This window comes from Taurulus bubalis, assembly GCF_910589615.1.
Source record: "Taurulus bubalis genome assembly, chromosome: 9".
NCBI classification, from domain to species: Eukaryota; Metazoa; Chordata; class Actinopteri; order Perciformes; family Cottidae; genus Taurulus; species Taurulus bubalis.
This window is the reverse complement of record NC_136597.1, coordinates 25,080,381-25,096,717: the sequence shown is the minus strand read 5'-3', so window position 1 is coordinate 25,096,717 and position 16,337 is coordinate 25,080,381. Positions and strand designations below refer to the sequence as shown.

General features: G+C 45.6%; 1 protein-coding gene across 1 annotated transcript in view; it reads right to left on the bottom strand.

The window, feature by feature from the left end:
• Positions 1-16,337, bottom strand: part of lrriq1 (leucine-rich repeats and IQ motif containing 1) — a gene marked incomplete at both ends in the record, with an annotated part of 33,949 nt that overhangs the window by 3,858 nt on the left and 13,754 nt on the right. Inside the window, 7 exons of the mRNA XM_079223406.1 lie at positions 687-759; positions 10,118-10,206; positions 10,288-10,377; positions 10,775-10,896; positions 12,309-12,458; positions 13,825-13,861; positions 14,904-15,098. Coding sequence (XP_079079532.1) covers positions 687-759; positions 10,118-10,206; positions 10,288-10,377; positions 10,775-10,896; positions 12,309-12,458; positions 13,825-13,861; positions 14,904-15,098 — 756 coding nt within the window. The remainder of the gene's footprint in view (positions 1-686; positions 760-10,117; positions 10,207-10,287; positions 10,378-10,774; positions 10,897-12,308; positions 12,459-13,824; positions 13,862-14,903; positions 15,099-16,337) is intronic.

Here is a 16,337-nt window from a genome sequence, read left to right as displayed (position 1 = left end):
GCGCCAACCGCGGACGCGCGAGGCTGAAAGTCACCAGTTAGCACGGCCGCTCGTTGAGCTGAAACACCTGCAGCTCTGAGACGCTCGATTCTGACGACCCGGCGTGCAACAAGCAGGCATTTTTATGCCGTCACCGGCCGTAGTTTAACTTTTTGAACGTTGCTTTTCTGGGTGGCTGAGGGGAAAAAACACCACTTCCGTTGCCAACATTATTTACAATATCGTTTGATGATGTCAGCTGTTAAAAGGTCTGTTGTTACTCGGACGTTTGACCTTAACCACGTGGATGAATGCATGAAAACTATCAGTGTATTTAAATATTTGTTTGCATTGTTCAATGTGGGAGAAGTAAGAGATTTTTTGTCAGTTTACACTATTTTATGGGAAAAACATATCAGACAAATTATTATTCCAAGGAGAACAATCTTTAGGAAATTATGCCAAAAACTTTCGCAGGAAGGATTAGTTAGAAAAAAAAGGCATATAGTACCATCGAGCCACGCAAATAGTAAACAATAAAACAAGTAAATGTCTGTTGCTCATAGCATTAAAATGATTTTAATGGCCGAAACAATGGCCTATAATTACGCAGGATAATCCATGTACCTCGCTGTGAAATATGTGAGACACTGAACAGATAAAAAGCTTTTGGTCAAGCCCCTCATGACCCACATTAGGCGCCTCACCTCTCTGAGTCGCTGTCAGGATGAGCATCCCGGGTCCGCAGCCGCTTCACCCTCTCCGGCTCGGCCTCGCCACCTGCACTCGGCAGAAAAACAATTAACGTCACAAGCGATTTATTATTATTTTCCCTCTTCTGTCTCCAACTCTTTTTCGTCAGTTAAAAAAAAGAACATTCTCGATGACAACGGTGGTAAAGAATGAGTTGCGCTGAGGTTGCGGTGAAGGTGACGTGATTGGAAATGAACAACAGGCTCAATCAACGCTGTAGTAAAGGATCTGTGTTAACGCGCTCCACAAATAAACAGCTCCTCCGGGTCGGCTCTGCAGCCACGTCTGACATGTTTCACTGTAATCACAGCCGGCACTGGGAGAGATCAGTGGTCAGAGCTGCCGGCGTTTATGTTTGGGCTTAAGCTGGTGTATTTGTTTGGGGGACTCGGGGGTATTATCTTATTATAGTGCGTTGCTGAAAGATGCAACAGGAGATGATCTGCTTTTTTCTCCTGCTGGAGCTTGCGGTTCTCCTTAATTTTTGTTGAATCCGAGCAGCGTTCCAACGGTTTGTTCAAGAAAGACGTCCGAGAGGTCCGCTGATTTACGAGCGCAGCTGAAATCCCATAATAAGATCGTAATTCAAAGTAAACATTTATGTTGCGCTGACAGTAACGCTGCCGGGGATGAGTGTGAACTGATAATGATTTTCGACAGGCCAACGCTGGAACTAATGATGCATTTATTTAAGCAATTGACAGAGCTGTAAAAAAATAAAACGAGGGAGAGAAAAGCGTTAGAGTGTCCATGGGTTAATTGAGAAGCCCTAAACTAAAAATGTCAAGTGATAGATGCTTCCCCCAGGGGCCACGAAGGCAAAGGCCAGGAAGTGGCCGCTCGCACTTCCCAAAGCTCGGAAACACGCAGGGTGAGAAAAAACCCTAAGAATTATGGGGGGTTTTCTTTTTAAAGAAACTCGCTCATATACTCAAATACGAGTATAGAACTCCAAACAAGGGTTCTGCATTCATTATCATAGCATCCTGTATAAAAGTTACAAAGGTGAGTGGTGGAATGTAAGATAAGATAAGATAAGAGAATCCTTTATTAGTCCCGCAGTGGGGAAATTGCAGGATTATAGCAGAAGCGCACACAAGAGACACATAGTAAATACAAACTCAAGTAATATAAATAAACAGTAAAACAGTAATTAAAGTATATCAAAAGTAGTTAAATGTATTATATATTGCACCAGATGAATGTGATTAAAGTGTTATAAGTGTTTGTGGTCTACTGTGCGCTCAGCTTGTTATGCAGCCTGACGGCAGCGGGAAGGAAGGACTTTCCTTGTATGTAGCATACAAGATGAGCACCGTGGAAGTAAAATAATGAAAAAATCACATTTAAGATGCATTCCAGTAGCAAGGAGGCTCCCCTCTCCCTTTCCCCCTCTGAACTCTCCATGAAAGCCCCCTCCTGACCCCGTCCAACCTCCAGAGTCCTGAGCCCCCCTCCAGTGCTCCTCCAGGACATCGGAGGGGGGCTGGAGGAGTCACGCCTGTTAAGAGAGGCTCTTAAGCACATTAGGCCATCTCGTCCCTGCTGAGGAGGGGAGAGCTCTGCCTCACTATCAGAGACTTGAGGAGGAGGAGGAGGGAGGCTTGGGCCTGAAAACGTGTGAAGTCTTGATGAGCATCCTGAGACGCAAGCAGCCAGACAGTCAGACTGGAAACAATCTGGTCGTAAACAAGCCAAAAAAGTTCAGATTGCCAAAACTACTTTTGTTTGTACGGAAAACCAACAAATAAGTTGAACCACAGAGTCACTTTCCAAGAGATGTTTACAAGTCTTAAGGTCTCCATGTGCTCAGAAACAAACTGGTGCGATGTGTCATAGCATCCTGTAACGAAGCCACGCGCTTATTCTACATGAACTATTAACAATGGGACTCAATTTAATCAATTTTTTTTTGCCATTTTTGTCATATGCAGATATGCCATGATGATTGCTGGGTGATATGCGCGTTGACGTTGCCCAACATCAAAGTCTGTATTTGATCATGTGACGAGACGATGCCATATATGGGCGCTACATCCCGATGGCTCTCCCTTTGATCTCTCTACTTTACCAATGCAATAACCTAAAGCGCTGTTCAACCTGTTCAATGACTATTCTGTAAAGTCAAAAGCAATCGGATAAACAGTCCGATAAAATCCTAATTTCATACATACTGAGGCCTTAACTTAACTTGTGTCGCTAAAGTTTTGCTTTACTTAAACGACAAGCATAAAACCCAAATTATAACCAAGTTGTGATGCATTGAAATCATCCTTTTACCATTAGACCGTGGCATGATTACATCATTTGTCAAGTACTTCCAACTCAACTTTAAAAAGAACATTGTGTCTCACGTTAACGGTCAGGATACAGACTTGCATCTCGTCTTGCTCATGAACTTGTACTCAATCCGCCATAAAGAGCAGGAAAAACAGCTACGCTACATGCTAACCCTTCCATTGCATCCAGAAAACGTTTTCAGAGAGGGAGAAGGATCGCAGGATCCCAACTCTGTGTTTTTAGTCTGGTGCCTGTCTCTGTGAGCGACTCAGACTGCCGGCCAACTGGAAGTTGGCTCTGCATGTTCCCTCCTCAAGTGTGCCAGTGCATCTCAAACACAAGCGCTGAGAGTTCGGGGCTGAAATTGAATGCACATGAACGGTGGTAAACAGCCTGACATTAAGTTATTTTGGACGGTGGAAGGTAAACAAGACGATTGTGTTTCAGCCGGACTTTGTAGATGACTTGAAGTGTGAAATCGAGTTAAGTGCTCAGGAGGTAGAGGTTCCAGGCTGAAATAAAAAATACATACCCGCGTGTCCCTCTGACATGCGGACGGATGTTTGGTTGGGTTGGATCGCAGTGTGGAGGGAGGGAGGAGGTTGGAAGTGGGTGTGTGTTAGCCTGGGGGAGTGCAAGTAAGAGGAGAAACCAGGAGAAACGCTCGGAGGCACACAACATCTTCAACATCTGCAGCACCCAGACACTTGATGATACAAACCATCTAAAAAAGAAAAGGGGGGTGGTGTATTTCTACATTTTTTTGTCTCCAAAAGAAAATGTTTTGTGGCTCTGCTCCACTCTCTCCCTCTCTATCTCCCTCTCTGGGTATGTAAGCCGATACCCATTTCAAGTGGGTTACTCATGTCCAGCACATCCACACAAAGAGCCCGGATAAAATAAACACGGCGCGTCGGATATCTTGGAAATAATCTGTCATGGGTTTGGGGCTAATCACCTCCAGAAGGAGGGCTTGACTCAAAGCCTGAAACGTTAGCCCCTGTCGGGGAGCGCTGGCTGGGCCGGGCCGGGCTGGCTAGTCCCCGGGCACTGGGGATGGATCCGGAGGAGGGGGTGCCTCCCACAGGTCAGGACCAGGGGAGCAGGAGGGGAGGCTGAGCTCGGGCCCCGTTTACACCGCCGCCGCCGCCTCATGGTCACCTTGTAAAAAGGCAGCAGGAGCGGTCTCCTCCGGAACCGAGCTGGTTCGAGTTACGCGTTTTACAGAATTCCTCTCGGTTGAATAAAACAAAACAGACAGAGGAACGAGGGTGATGTCCTAACAAGTGACCCCCGTTCCTTTATCAGCTGATGTAGGGATACGGATATCGGAAAGAAACCGAACTGGAAATATTGGAAAGAACCTTCAGTGTCGGTAACTTGACGTTATACACCTGCAGTTCCCAAACACTTGATAACAACATGATGCCGTCACACTCAAAACTCGGTACATGAAGTTATTAGTGGGAGAAGTCAACTGCCATCGCTGCCAAATGCTAAAGATGTTTGTCCGTCGTCGTCTGATAGAAGTTTCCTAGAAGTTCGTCAATCCGCTGGCCGCTGACGCAGTTGCAGCTCGATCTCTCTACAAACTAATTACTGAAGCGATCCGCCCCAACAGAGATCAAGTGGAACGGAAAACATCCCAAAGTCGTTTCACTTTTTCTTTTTTTTGGTGTGTAACATGAAATGACGAGCACACAGACTGTGCTTCTCCGCAGCTAATTGAGGCGTTGTGACTGCTGGATGACCGCGAGCGCGACCGTGGATCGTGAGGCCTTGACCCCGGGACGCAGCGGAAAGATGGAGACAGGAACGATAAAAGCCGACTCCCTCCTCTCCCCCCTCCCCATCCGGCCCTCCCACCAGCTCTTCTCTCCCTTTTAAGTCTGGTTGTGGACATCATCTCTGCACCTCGGGGCAGGAGGCCCCAGCAGGAAAGATGGAAGGACTATCAAACTACTTTTTACATCATTTTAAACTTCCATCACAATACATTTTACACTTTTTAGTGAGGAAAAAACTCTGTCTTTGATCATTTCATACACGGTTGTTCTTTTAAACTTTGGGGCCAGTGAAGTTGCATGATACTCACGCGTACATTTAAAAGAGAAAATTCCACTTTCACATAACCTGGGTCATATTTTTGTATGTGCTGTTCTGGCAATAATTCTCTTTTTGATGAAAACCAAATGTGTGATCGCTTACCGCTGATGCTTCTCGTCCAGAAACACGACAGACTTCCATACGTCATTGTAGTGATGTCACTGGGTCGTGAGTCCATGTTATTCTCACTGATAGAAACAATTGCCAAAACTATGAAAATAATAATAAAGTCGTAATAGATCAGACCAAATTGAGTCTCCAGTCTTGGGTCTAAATGCAGATGTTCACGTCAGACTAACACCACACTTCCACCAAAGTTAGCCAGTATGCAGTATGAACTTGTAAACAACGGAAAAGGCTGCGGTGGTTACTGTCTTACTTATTCCGCCTCTTTTGTCAAGTCTCAAACCAGAGTTGGTGATTGTTGGAATATTGGAAAGACAACTTAAGTGTGTCTTGCAATGACCAGCGAGGTAAGATAACTCGTGGCTTTGAGGAGAGCATATTAATCGTATATTTTGTACGTTAATGAATTATAATGACGAATCCCTGTTGATTCACTTCAACGCACGTCACATAGCATCGCAACGGGAAAAAGGACAAACATTTTCATGTCCACCCGGGTGTCATGTTTCCATCACTGTGACTGGAGCTGGAGACAATAAAATACCTGCGACTACTTCATTGTTCCCGGGAATGAATGTCAATTGTAACTGAAGACAAAAGCCAGATGTTAGTGGGTGTTTTTTTAATGTCCGTTGGGAGAGAAGCTCAAGAAAGACTCTTCACTGGTGTGGTGACCTGCTCCTTGTTCTTGTCCTATTCTGAGCCACGTTACAGGACTCACACGTCAAGATGGCAAGTAATAACTCTGGAGACGCTGTTCCAGTTCCATCATTTCAGTGATTTATTTCCACTTTTATCGAACTTAACAAAATCATAAGTCTAGCGCGAGTTCTAACGTGAGGTTCTAACGTGAGGTTCTAACGTGAGGTTCTAACGTGAGGTTCTAATGTGAGGTTCTAACGTGAGGTTCTAACGTGAGGTTCTAATGTGAGGTTCTAATGTGAGGTTCTAAGGTGAGGTTCTAACGTGAGGTTCTAATGTGAGGTTCTAATGTGAGGTTCTAAGGTGAGGTTCTAACGTGAGGTTCTAACGTGAGGTTCTAACGTGAGGTTCTAGCGTGAGGTTCTAATGTGATGTTCTAACGTGAGGTTCTAACGTGAGCTTCTAAGGTGAGTTCTAACGTGAGGTTCTAACGTGAGGTTCTAACGTGAGGTTCTAGCGTGAGGTTCTAATGTGATGTTCTAACGTGAGGTTCTAAGGTGATGTTCTAACGTGAGGTTCTAAGGTGAGTTCTAACGTGAGGTTCTAAGGTGAGTTCTAACGTGAGGTTCTAATGTGAGGTTCTAACGTGAGGTTCTAATGTGAGGTTCTAATGTGAGGTTCTAATGTGAGGTTCTAACGTGAGGTTCTAATGTGAGGTTCTAATGTGATGTTCTAGCGTGAGGTTCTAAGGTGAGTTCTAACGTGAGTTCTAACGTGAGGTTCTAATGTGAGGTTCTAAGGTGAGTTCTAACGTGAGTTCTAACGTGAGGTTCTAATGTGAGGTTCTAACGTGAGGTTCTAACGTGAGGTTCTAATGTGAGGTTCTAACGTGAGGTTCTAATGTGAGGTTCTAATGTGAGGTTCTAACGTGAGGTTCTAACGTGAGCTTCTAATGTGAGGTTCTAATGTGAGGTTCTAACGTGAGCTTCTAATGTGAGGTTCTAATGTGAGGTTCTAACGTGAGCTTCTAACGTGAGGTTCTAATGTGATGTTCTAACGTGATGTTCTAGCGTGAGGTTCTAACGTGATGTTCTAACGTGAGTTCTAAGGTGAGTTCTAATGTGAGCTTCTAACGTGAGCTTCTAACGTGAGGTTCTAATGTGAGGTTCTAACGTGAGGTTCTAACGTGAGGTTCTAACGTGAGGTTCTAATGTGATGTTCTAACGTGATGTTCTAGCGTGAGGTTCTAACGTGAGGTTCTAATGTGAGGTTCTAACGTGAGCTTCTAACGTGAGCTTCTAATGTGAGGTTCTAATGTGATGTTCTAACGTGATGTTCTAGCGTGAGGTTCTAACGTGAGGTTCTAACGTGAGGTTCTAACGTGAGGTTCTAATGTGAGGTTCTAATGTGAGGTTCTAACGTGAGGTTTTAATGTGAGGTTCTAACGTGAGGTTCTAACGTGAGGTTCTAACGTGAGGTTCTAGCGTGAGGTTCTAACGTGAGGTTCTAAGGTGAGTTCTAACGTGAGTTCTAACGTGAGGTTCTAATGTGAGGTTCTAACGTGAGGTTCTAACGTGAGGTTCTAATGTGAGCTTCTAATGTGAGGTTCTAACGTGAGGTTCTAACGTGAGGTTCTAACGTGAGGTTCTAATGTGATGTTCTAACGTGAGGTTCTAACGTGATGTTCTAACGTGAGGTTCTAATGTGATGTTCTAACGTGAGGTTCTAATGTGATGTTCTAGCGTGAGGTTCTAAGGTGAGTTCTAACGTGAGTTCTAACGTGAGGTTCTAATGTGAGGTTCTAAGGTGAGTTCTAACGTGAGTTCTAACGTGAGGTTCTAACGTGATGTTCTAACGTGAGGTTCTAACGTGAGGTTCTAACGTGAGGTTCTAATGTGAGGTTCTAACGTGAGCTTCTAATGTGAGGTTCTAATGTGAGGTTCTAACGTGAGCTTCTAATGTGAGGTTCTAATGTGAGGTTCTAACGTGAGCTTCTAATGTGAGGTTCTAATGTGATGTTCTAACGTGATGTTCTAGCGTGAGGTTCTAACGTGAGGTTCTAATGTGAGGTTCTAACGTGAGGTTCTAACGTGAGGTTCTAACGTGAGGTTCTAATGTGATGTTCTAACGTGATGTTCTAGCGTGAGGTTCTAACGTGAGCTTCTAATGTGAGGTTCTAATGTGAGGTTCTAACGTGAGCTTCTAATGTGAGGTTCTAATGTGAGGTTCTAACGTGAGCTTCTAACGTGAGGTTCTAATGTGATGTTCTAACGTGATGTTCTAGCGTGAGGTTCTAACGTGATGTTCTAACGTGAGTTCTAAGGTGAGTTCTAATGTGAGGTTCTAACGTGAGCTTCTAACGTGAGCTTCTAATGTGAGGTTCTAACGTGAGGTTCTAACGTGAGGTTCTAACGTGAGGTTCTAATGTGATGTTCTAACGTGATGTTCTAGCGTGAGGTTCTAACGTGAGGTTCTAATGTGAGGTTCTAACGTGAGCTTCTAACGTGAGCTTCTAATGTGAGGTTCTAATGTGATGTTCTAACGTGATGTTCTAACGTGAGGTTCTAACGTGAGGTTCTAACGTGAGGTTCTAATGTGAGGTTCTAATGTGAGGTTCTAATGTGAGGTTCTAACGTGAGGTTCTAATGTGAGGTTCTAACGTGAGGTTCTAACGTGAGGTTCTAACGTGAGGTTCTAACGTGAGGTTCTAATGTGATGTTCTAACGTGATGTTCTAACGTGAGGTTCTAATGTGATGTTCTAACGTGATGTTCTAACGTGAGGTTCTAATGTGAGGTTCTAATGTGAGGTTCTAATGTGATGTTCTAACGTGAGCTTCTAACGTGAGCTTCTAATGTGAGGTTCTAATGTGATGTTCTAACGTGATGTTCTAGCGTGAGGTTCTAACGTGAGGTTCTAACGTGAGGTTCTAGCGTGAGGTTCTAACGTGATGTTCTAGCGTGAGGTTCTAACGTGAGGTTCTAATGTGAGGTTCTAACGTGATGTTCTAACGTGATGTTCTAGCGTGAGGTTCTAACGTGAGGTTCTAACGTGATGTTCTAACGTGATGTTCTAGCGTGAGGTTCTAACGTGAGGTTCTAATGTGAGGTTCTAACGTGAGGTTCTAATGTGATGTTCTAGCGTGAGGTCAAAGACTGTGCCGATGTCCCGTTCTACATAAAGAAAATAAAACCAGAGACTTGGTCCCGCCCCTTCCTCTTATACCAGCTGATCCTCATTAGATTAATATAAATAATTCCCCAAAAAAGCATTATTTAAAATTTGAATATAAGGACATTTATTATGACATGATTTATAATCCCCCCAAAAATATATATGGCTCCAACAACTGGTGTTTCTGCCTGGTAACCAACAGTGGAGCAGGTCTCAAATCTTACCGTTCATATCACTCCTGTTGTGTTGCACAGGCCTGTTGCGTGACTCCACTGGAGCCAGCGGATAACTGCAGCTTCTGAAGGCAGGGCGGACGGAGAGATCTAGGAGAGAGAGAGAGAGAGAGAGAGAGAGAGAGAGAGAGAGAGAGAGAGAGAGGGTCAAAGAAGGACACGGCAGGCCTCAAACCAGAAGCAGAGAACCAGGACCAAACATTCTGGGACATTCGCAGCAGAGCTCTGGTTCCACTGAGGCAGATGCCATGAGGAGTTAGTGCAGACACAGTCCTGTGTGTCGGTGCAGCGGCATGACAAGAGCCCCCGCTGTTGGAATCACGCAATTCGCAAACTGTGATCAAAGAGCAGCCTCCCTCTACTTGACGGCGGCATGATAATCGCGGCGGGAACTACTGTTTCTCGGAGGTGAGGTCACCTTTCGCCGCAGCCCGACCGCTACAAGGAATGGGAACAGAAAGCCGTGGCGGGATGGCTCGTCGAGAGGGTTTTCCTGGCCGGTCTTTGTTTCCTTTGCAGGCTCTGAAATAAGGCCCAATGAGAGGCGACGGGGCCTGGCTCCGGCTGTCCGTTACGGATCGTTAGCATGCGCGGCGTGGAAAGCTTCACGAAGACGAGAATGAGAAGAGGCACTTCTTTTTTTTTCATTCAGCCTGTCCTCGTTGATATAAATGGGGTGGAAAAAAATAATAGAAACACCTGGAAATAGAACGTGATTCAAAAGCAACTGCAGCCTCTAAAAATACCTTTAAGCAAACATTTAACACGATGTACTTCAGCTAAACCTATACCTTATAAACTGGCATCACAGTGTGTATTTCTCACCCCTGCGTTTCCTCTGCCGTTGCGTCGTCGGCTTCATCTTCTGGGCTCTCTTGAGCATCAGAAGAGCGGTGTGGCTGTCGGTGAAGCCCCTGCAGACGACGAGGACACGAGGTCACAAGGTCACTCAAGGACAACACAAACTAAAAACAGACACACAGACGAGGACCGACCATTCTTCCAGAATCTTTTCTGATCGCTGAGAGAGACGGCTGGGCACCGACGACGAAGCAGGAGATTTGCTTCTGAAGTCATTCAAAGTCCTGAAAAGGACGACATAATAGGCAGAAATTCATATTGTATCATATGACCACACATCCTATATGCATGGCAGCTTCTTATTGTATTTCGAGCATAACATCGGCCTCCTACTGTCGCAGCCAGTGAGTTTAGCTTCAAGGCGACATTAACGTGGACATAGGGTGCTTCTCAAAGTTGAGGATGCTTCCTCGACTTTGAGAAACCCATAAGACATTGTCAGGAAATCAATTTATATCCAGTTTCATTATAACTGTAGCAACACTGTCAGTGTATTCAACAGCTAAATGGGGCTTTTGCACAGCATTACAGTGATATCAGCAGAAAACAGTTGGCTATAGCTGGAACTACTTGGACTTTTCCCCCTTCTGCTGTAGCAAATGACAGCCAGTACTGGTCTACCTGTTGGAGGTCTCTGGGGAACCTGTCCGCCCAGCGGAGTCCACCTGTCCTCCGGGCAGCCAGGCCTGCTTTGGCCTCCATACGAGCGGCGGGGGGAGGAAGCACTGGGAGGGTTCAGGAGGCTGAGACACAAAGATGAATCAGTGTCGGCAATCATTCAAAGCTCTTATCACTTTATTTATAGTATTTGTTTTAATAGCTGGGGTTTTCTTTTAGACAGAGGTGTATATACAGCAGCCGAAGAGTCTTTAAAGATGCTAACATCTGCCGGAGTAAAAACTGAATCCTCACTTGAGGTGTTCAGAAGGCTGTAATGCTGGAGCTCTCAATGGAAACGTGTAATCTCTGTCTGGACAACATAGAGCTCTCAGTATATTATAAAGAAATGGGAAAATTAAATATAGTGGCTACAATATCGTCCACTTTTTGTAGGTATTTGGCTGACAGTTTCCCCACGGGAGGAATGCCAATATGTAAGTCAAACTAACAGCTAAATATCTCCGTTCTCTCTCTGTGGCGGCGTGAACGTGTTCCCCTCCCCCGACCTTTGATGCGTACGTCAGCGTTGACACACGGAGGCCGGCCATGACGGCAGCTGCACCCCATCAGCTGGCCCCCGTGATGTACAGCGCTGAGCACGCTCCAAAGAAAAGATCCAACGAGAGGGAAATGAAGGAGAGGACGACGGTCCGCCAGCGTGAAACAGGACATCTGCTGGTGCAGAGCAACCTTCAGCCCCTCCAGGAAATAATCTTGTTTTTCGAGAGAGTACATTTAAAGATCAATCAGGGAGAGTGAGACAAATCCTGGAGGGGGCAAGAAAATAACTCCTCCATTGACATCCCAAAACTTCACCTATAATAGCAACAGGTTAAGAGTTTGAACGTCCCGTTTCCTCACCTTCAGAGGCGGCTCTGATGCCGGGCAACGTCCGGGAGGGGAGTCCTCAGATAACGATAATGTCCAGCGTTTCTCCAGCGTGGAAAATACAAAATATAATGTTATATAGTAGATATATATATAGACTGCAACAGCTTGGGTCCATGTCATTGCCGCACACTGCAACAGGAAATGAACCGAGACACATGTGGAATGTTAAAGTTGACCAACTCTGTCCAATGGTGTCAATATTTCAAGGTAGCAACCGGTGAGGAAGAACAAAGCAAGGTGTTCCCAAACATATAATACAAAAACATGTATCTATTATAATGACGGGGAGGTCTTCAAGTTAAAATGATAGCTCATAAAAATGTGTGAATATGGGTGTGTGTGGTGTGTGTGTGTACACGCAAGTTAGTGCTTTTTTGTGTGTGTGTGCCCAAACTTGCATGGCTGTAGATTTATGTGTGTTTTTATGTCTTTTTTTCAGCTTGTGCAGGTTTTCTGTGTGTGTGTGTGTGTGTGTGTGTGTGTGTGTGTGTGTGTGTGCATGTCTCTGTGTCTATGTTTTTGCAGATGTGTGCAGGGTTGTGTGGGTGTGCATGGAGACAATGTCGGGGAAGTATACTTCACGTCGTCCCCTGTGCAGGTATACCTCATCGAAGACGAACTCATCCACGTCCACCTCCTCGAACTCGAAGGCGTCTTCGTCGTCGTCCTCCTCCTCTTCCTCTCCGGCGTCGGGGCGCGAGGCGGCGGCGGCGGCGGCCAGCCTCCTCCTCAGAGCGAAGCCTCTCCAAGACGCCTGGAGGAACCCGAAGAAGAAATGTGGAGAAGAAGAAAGAAAGAAAGGAAAGAAAGAAAGAAAAGAACTGCATGAATCACGAGGCAAACGTAAATATTGTGTGTTATCCCATTAGAGAGATAAAACATGTTAACCTCTTTTAATTGCGGAGCGCTCTGCTGTCTGAACTCTGCGTGACTCCGGGCTCCGAGACAAATGGAGCTCCAGTGTGCCTCTAAATCCTCCAATTCCCAACGGGCTGCGGGGGGCACACTTCACTTCAAGTCGGCCGAGCAGGAATCAGAGGACTCTTACTACCGCACTTCTGATTAATCACTCGCCCCTCCACCCCAAAAAAATGCACACACACACTGTTCTCTTCCTCCTCCTCCTCCTCCCTTAGAGAGCCCTAAAGGACTCATCAAACACTTTCTGTGTTGAGAGGGGATCGTGTGTTGAGCAGCATGCTTTTCTTTTTTCTTTCTTTCCAGAACAGCAGCTTACAGCTATACATACAGAGGATTAGCCGAATAAGCCTCCATGGCACGTATGAGTCCTGAAGACGGATGCTCGGCGCTGGAAATGGACATTTTCAGACGTTCACTGTGTTAAAAAGTGACTTCAGTCTTCAGCCGCGATGCAACAACATTCTAGACGTAGCGGTGAGGCGCTTAATTACACACCGACGTGAACACGTTTATTTTTCTGTTCACTTGTTTAATTTAGTCAAATTCAAACCACATTTGCAGATTCCAGCTTCTTTTTCTCTGTTTAACGTGCTTGTAAATAGAAAACCTTTGTGTTTTGGGCTCAAAGCCAGCAATCTGTAGACTGTGACGTTTAATAGACTTCACAGCTAATAAATAAACTCCAATCAACCAATTATCTCAAGGAGACCATACTGATCTTATATCTCTACATTCTTAGTTGCTCTAAAACAGATTTCCTCAGGCTTTCAATGCATCCGTGGACGTCACATCTAATAGATTAGGATTGACTGAACTCTCCAATCGACAATGACTAGCAAAAAATTAAGAATTTAATAAGACAGACTTAGCCAGACCATTGTCTCCAGAGAGAGAAAATGCTCTCCATCTGTACCTGAAACCAGTCTGGGTTTCAGTCTCTGGCCTCTCACTCTGTGGGGACGTTTGGAGGAACGTCTAATTTACATCCTCTGCTCCATCTGGATTATTGTTTTCCAACATAGCGGCCATACACGTAAGGAGGTTGTGCATCTCAGAAACGGTTCCTTTTCAAAATCATATCGGAGGGGAGGATGCAAAAATGGAACGGTAATTGTTCCTCCTTTAGTAGAGTCTGACTCAACTTATTGGACTTCCCTCCTGTATAGTGACTCAAACGGAAAAGGTGAGTGATATTTTACCTGGATGACAGTTGCTGCATAATCCGGGCCAACCACGCTCCCGTTAACGTAGGAAGGTCCGGACTCTGGCTTTCCTCCATCTCCTCCTCTTCCTCCTCTTCCTCCTCTTCCTCCCCCCCTGTCGGTTGCAGAAAGGCTGCTGATGTTCCCACATTTCTGTCTATATTTCCTCCACAGCTGCTGAATCACGACTGCTGCTGCTGTGCTGCTCCAAAAAGGACACACACACACACACACACTGAGGGATATACATGATGTCATAGCACCTTCGTGAATTTATTTCTGAGCGGACATCTGGAGCGCAGGACTCGGGAGAGTTCCAGCCTGTCCAGAGCCGCCCCTCATATCAAAGATCTATCGTCCTCCCGCAGATCTCGCGGCGTTAATGATAAAGCTGCGTGTTAAAATGAATAAGATGTTCGACATCTTGTGCCCGTAAATCACGGCGAGGAGGCTCCAATGATGACAAACGCCCTGCAGCAGAAACTCATAAAACGCTGAGCTGCTATATAAAGACAATTATTTGTAATAATTTAAAAAAAGAGGGCGTTTGCTTTAACTCGGCAGTGTCCACTTTTGGAGCACGAAAGAATTTGGAGGCTTTCGTTCCAAAACGGCACTTCAGCTGATCTCACTGACGAGGTCTGTGAGGACTACAGTTCTGTCAATGGTTGAAAAGATGTTAAATCAAAGAGACCATAAACGAACGCTTTCTCTTTGGAAACGCTCCATTGTTGAACCCAAGAGGTTCTGTGAGGACGAGCCGTTGACGCTTTCAGGGGTTTCCCAAGTGTAAATCAAGGGGTCTCCCTGTATTACGCACACTGGATACCATGGGGGTCAAAGTCCGGGGCCCAGCCTCCATCAGACAGCTGATAGAACAGAGAAATCTAAACGTATATCATGAAAAAAGGCTTATTGACTCAGAGCGTACTTACTTTTGAAGGTCCAGGTGTTGATTGCTGGACACAGGTGCTGATTCAAGATTGGAAGAAGCTGTTTTTCTCTTTGTTGCCGAGGAGTGAACTCTACCGGAGGCGGCTTCGCTCGCCGTCGGCCTCGTCTTTGGACCGGTGGACCTTTGGACCTTTCCAGCGGACTCCGCTTCTTGACGCTCGGCGGCGGCGCCGTCCATTTCTCCGGGTGTCCTTCGGCCCGCTGCCACAGTGGCGTCTCCGTGTTCGTGGGCGAATCGGTGGTCCACCGCCAGCTGCAGGACCTCGGCCAGGTGGCGGCAGGAGGTCGTCACGGCATCCAGGGACGACGAGGCGCCGCTGTGAACACGCACACGTTAAAAACACACGGCTTTGGGTCGGGATGCTCTCTCTCTCTTTTTAGAATGCAGGCACTGATTCAACTTTTCACCGCGGCTGCAGCAACATAACAGTAGATATATATATATATAATGGGAGCAGCAGTTTTCCAATTTAAAATGTCAGTTTTAATTTGATTTTGACTCCATTTATGTTGCTCTCTGGTTGCTTTGATTCATTTATTCACTTTATTGGGACAAGAAATAACATCAGTAAATTATGTCAGAGCTGTGGATCGTTGGATCTGGAGAAACGGCTTCATTAAAATCTCCATGAGGTGGATTCTGCTCAGATTAAATCCCTAAACAGTACCGAGAAAAGTGTCTTCGAAAGAAAACATTTCCCAGGAAAATCATCAATAAAAAAACTCCACAAGCAGTATTTTTTGCCTACCGGACTCAAAAATATATTTATTAAGATGATTTATTTCTGAACACAAATAAATCAATGGAGTTATGAATTTTAAATCATTCAAAACACATGACGTTCGTAATAATTAAGTTTGGAACATACTGCTATCTTTTCCTTCCACAGCACAGAAACATGTAATTAATTAATTAGCTGATATTCAGTCTTTATTCTGGACCATCTGAGGTAAGGTGAATGAACTGTGTGTGTGTGTGTGTGTGTGTGTGTGTGTGTGTGTGTGAGAGAGAGAGAGAGAGAGAGAAGCCTGTCTGCTCTCTGTGTGTCCTAATACCATATAATGTCTCTTTCATTGAGGGGATAAACGGACTACAAAGCCACCTCAATGGAAACTTAATTAATCTATTAGCTAAAGCTCTGCTGCTGCCCCTCCCCCGCATGTCTTCGACCCTCAGGGTGCAGAGGCTCTTCAGTGCCCGGCCGGTCTGGAGGGCCAGTAGCCTTAGGTAGTGCAGCTTCATCTCCACAAAGACCCGGCTCTTCGCTCCCAGTGGGACAAGAGAGAGGGCGGTCGGGAGGTCCGAGAGGATTGTGACCCCGCTGACCCCTCCCACCCGTACCTGCTGGTTCACTGCAGGGTCACCGCCGACATGCAGACCACTGATTTAACAGAGCGGGAACCATCGAGACCTGAAGCTGCAATGTAAGATGTTTTGGAGTGGGAAACAGGAACACATGGGAAACTAAATCCAGATTGGTTATTCTCAGTAATATTTCAGGGCATTTGGGGACTGTCAGCTGTTGGAGTCATTGCTCCCAAAACGGCAGACCAGC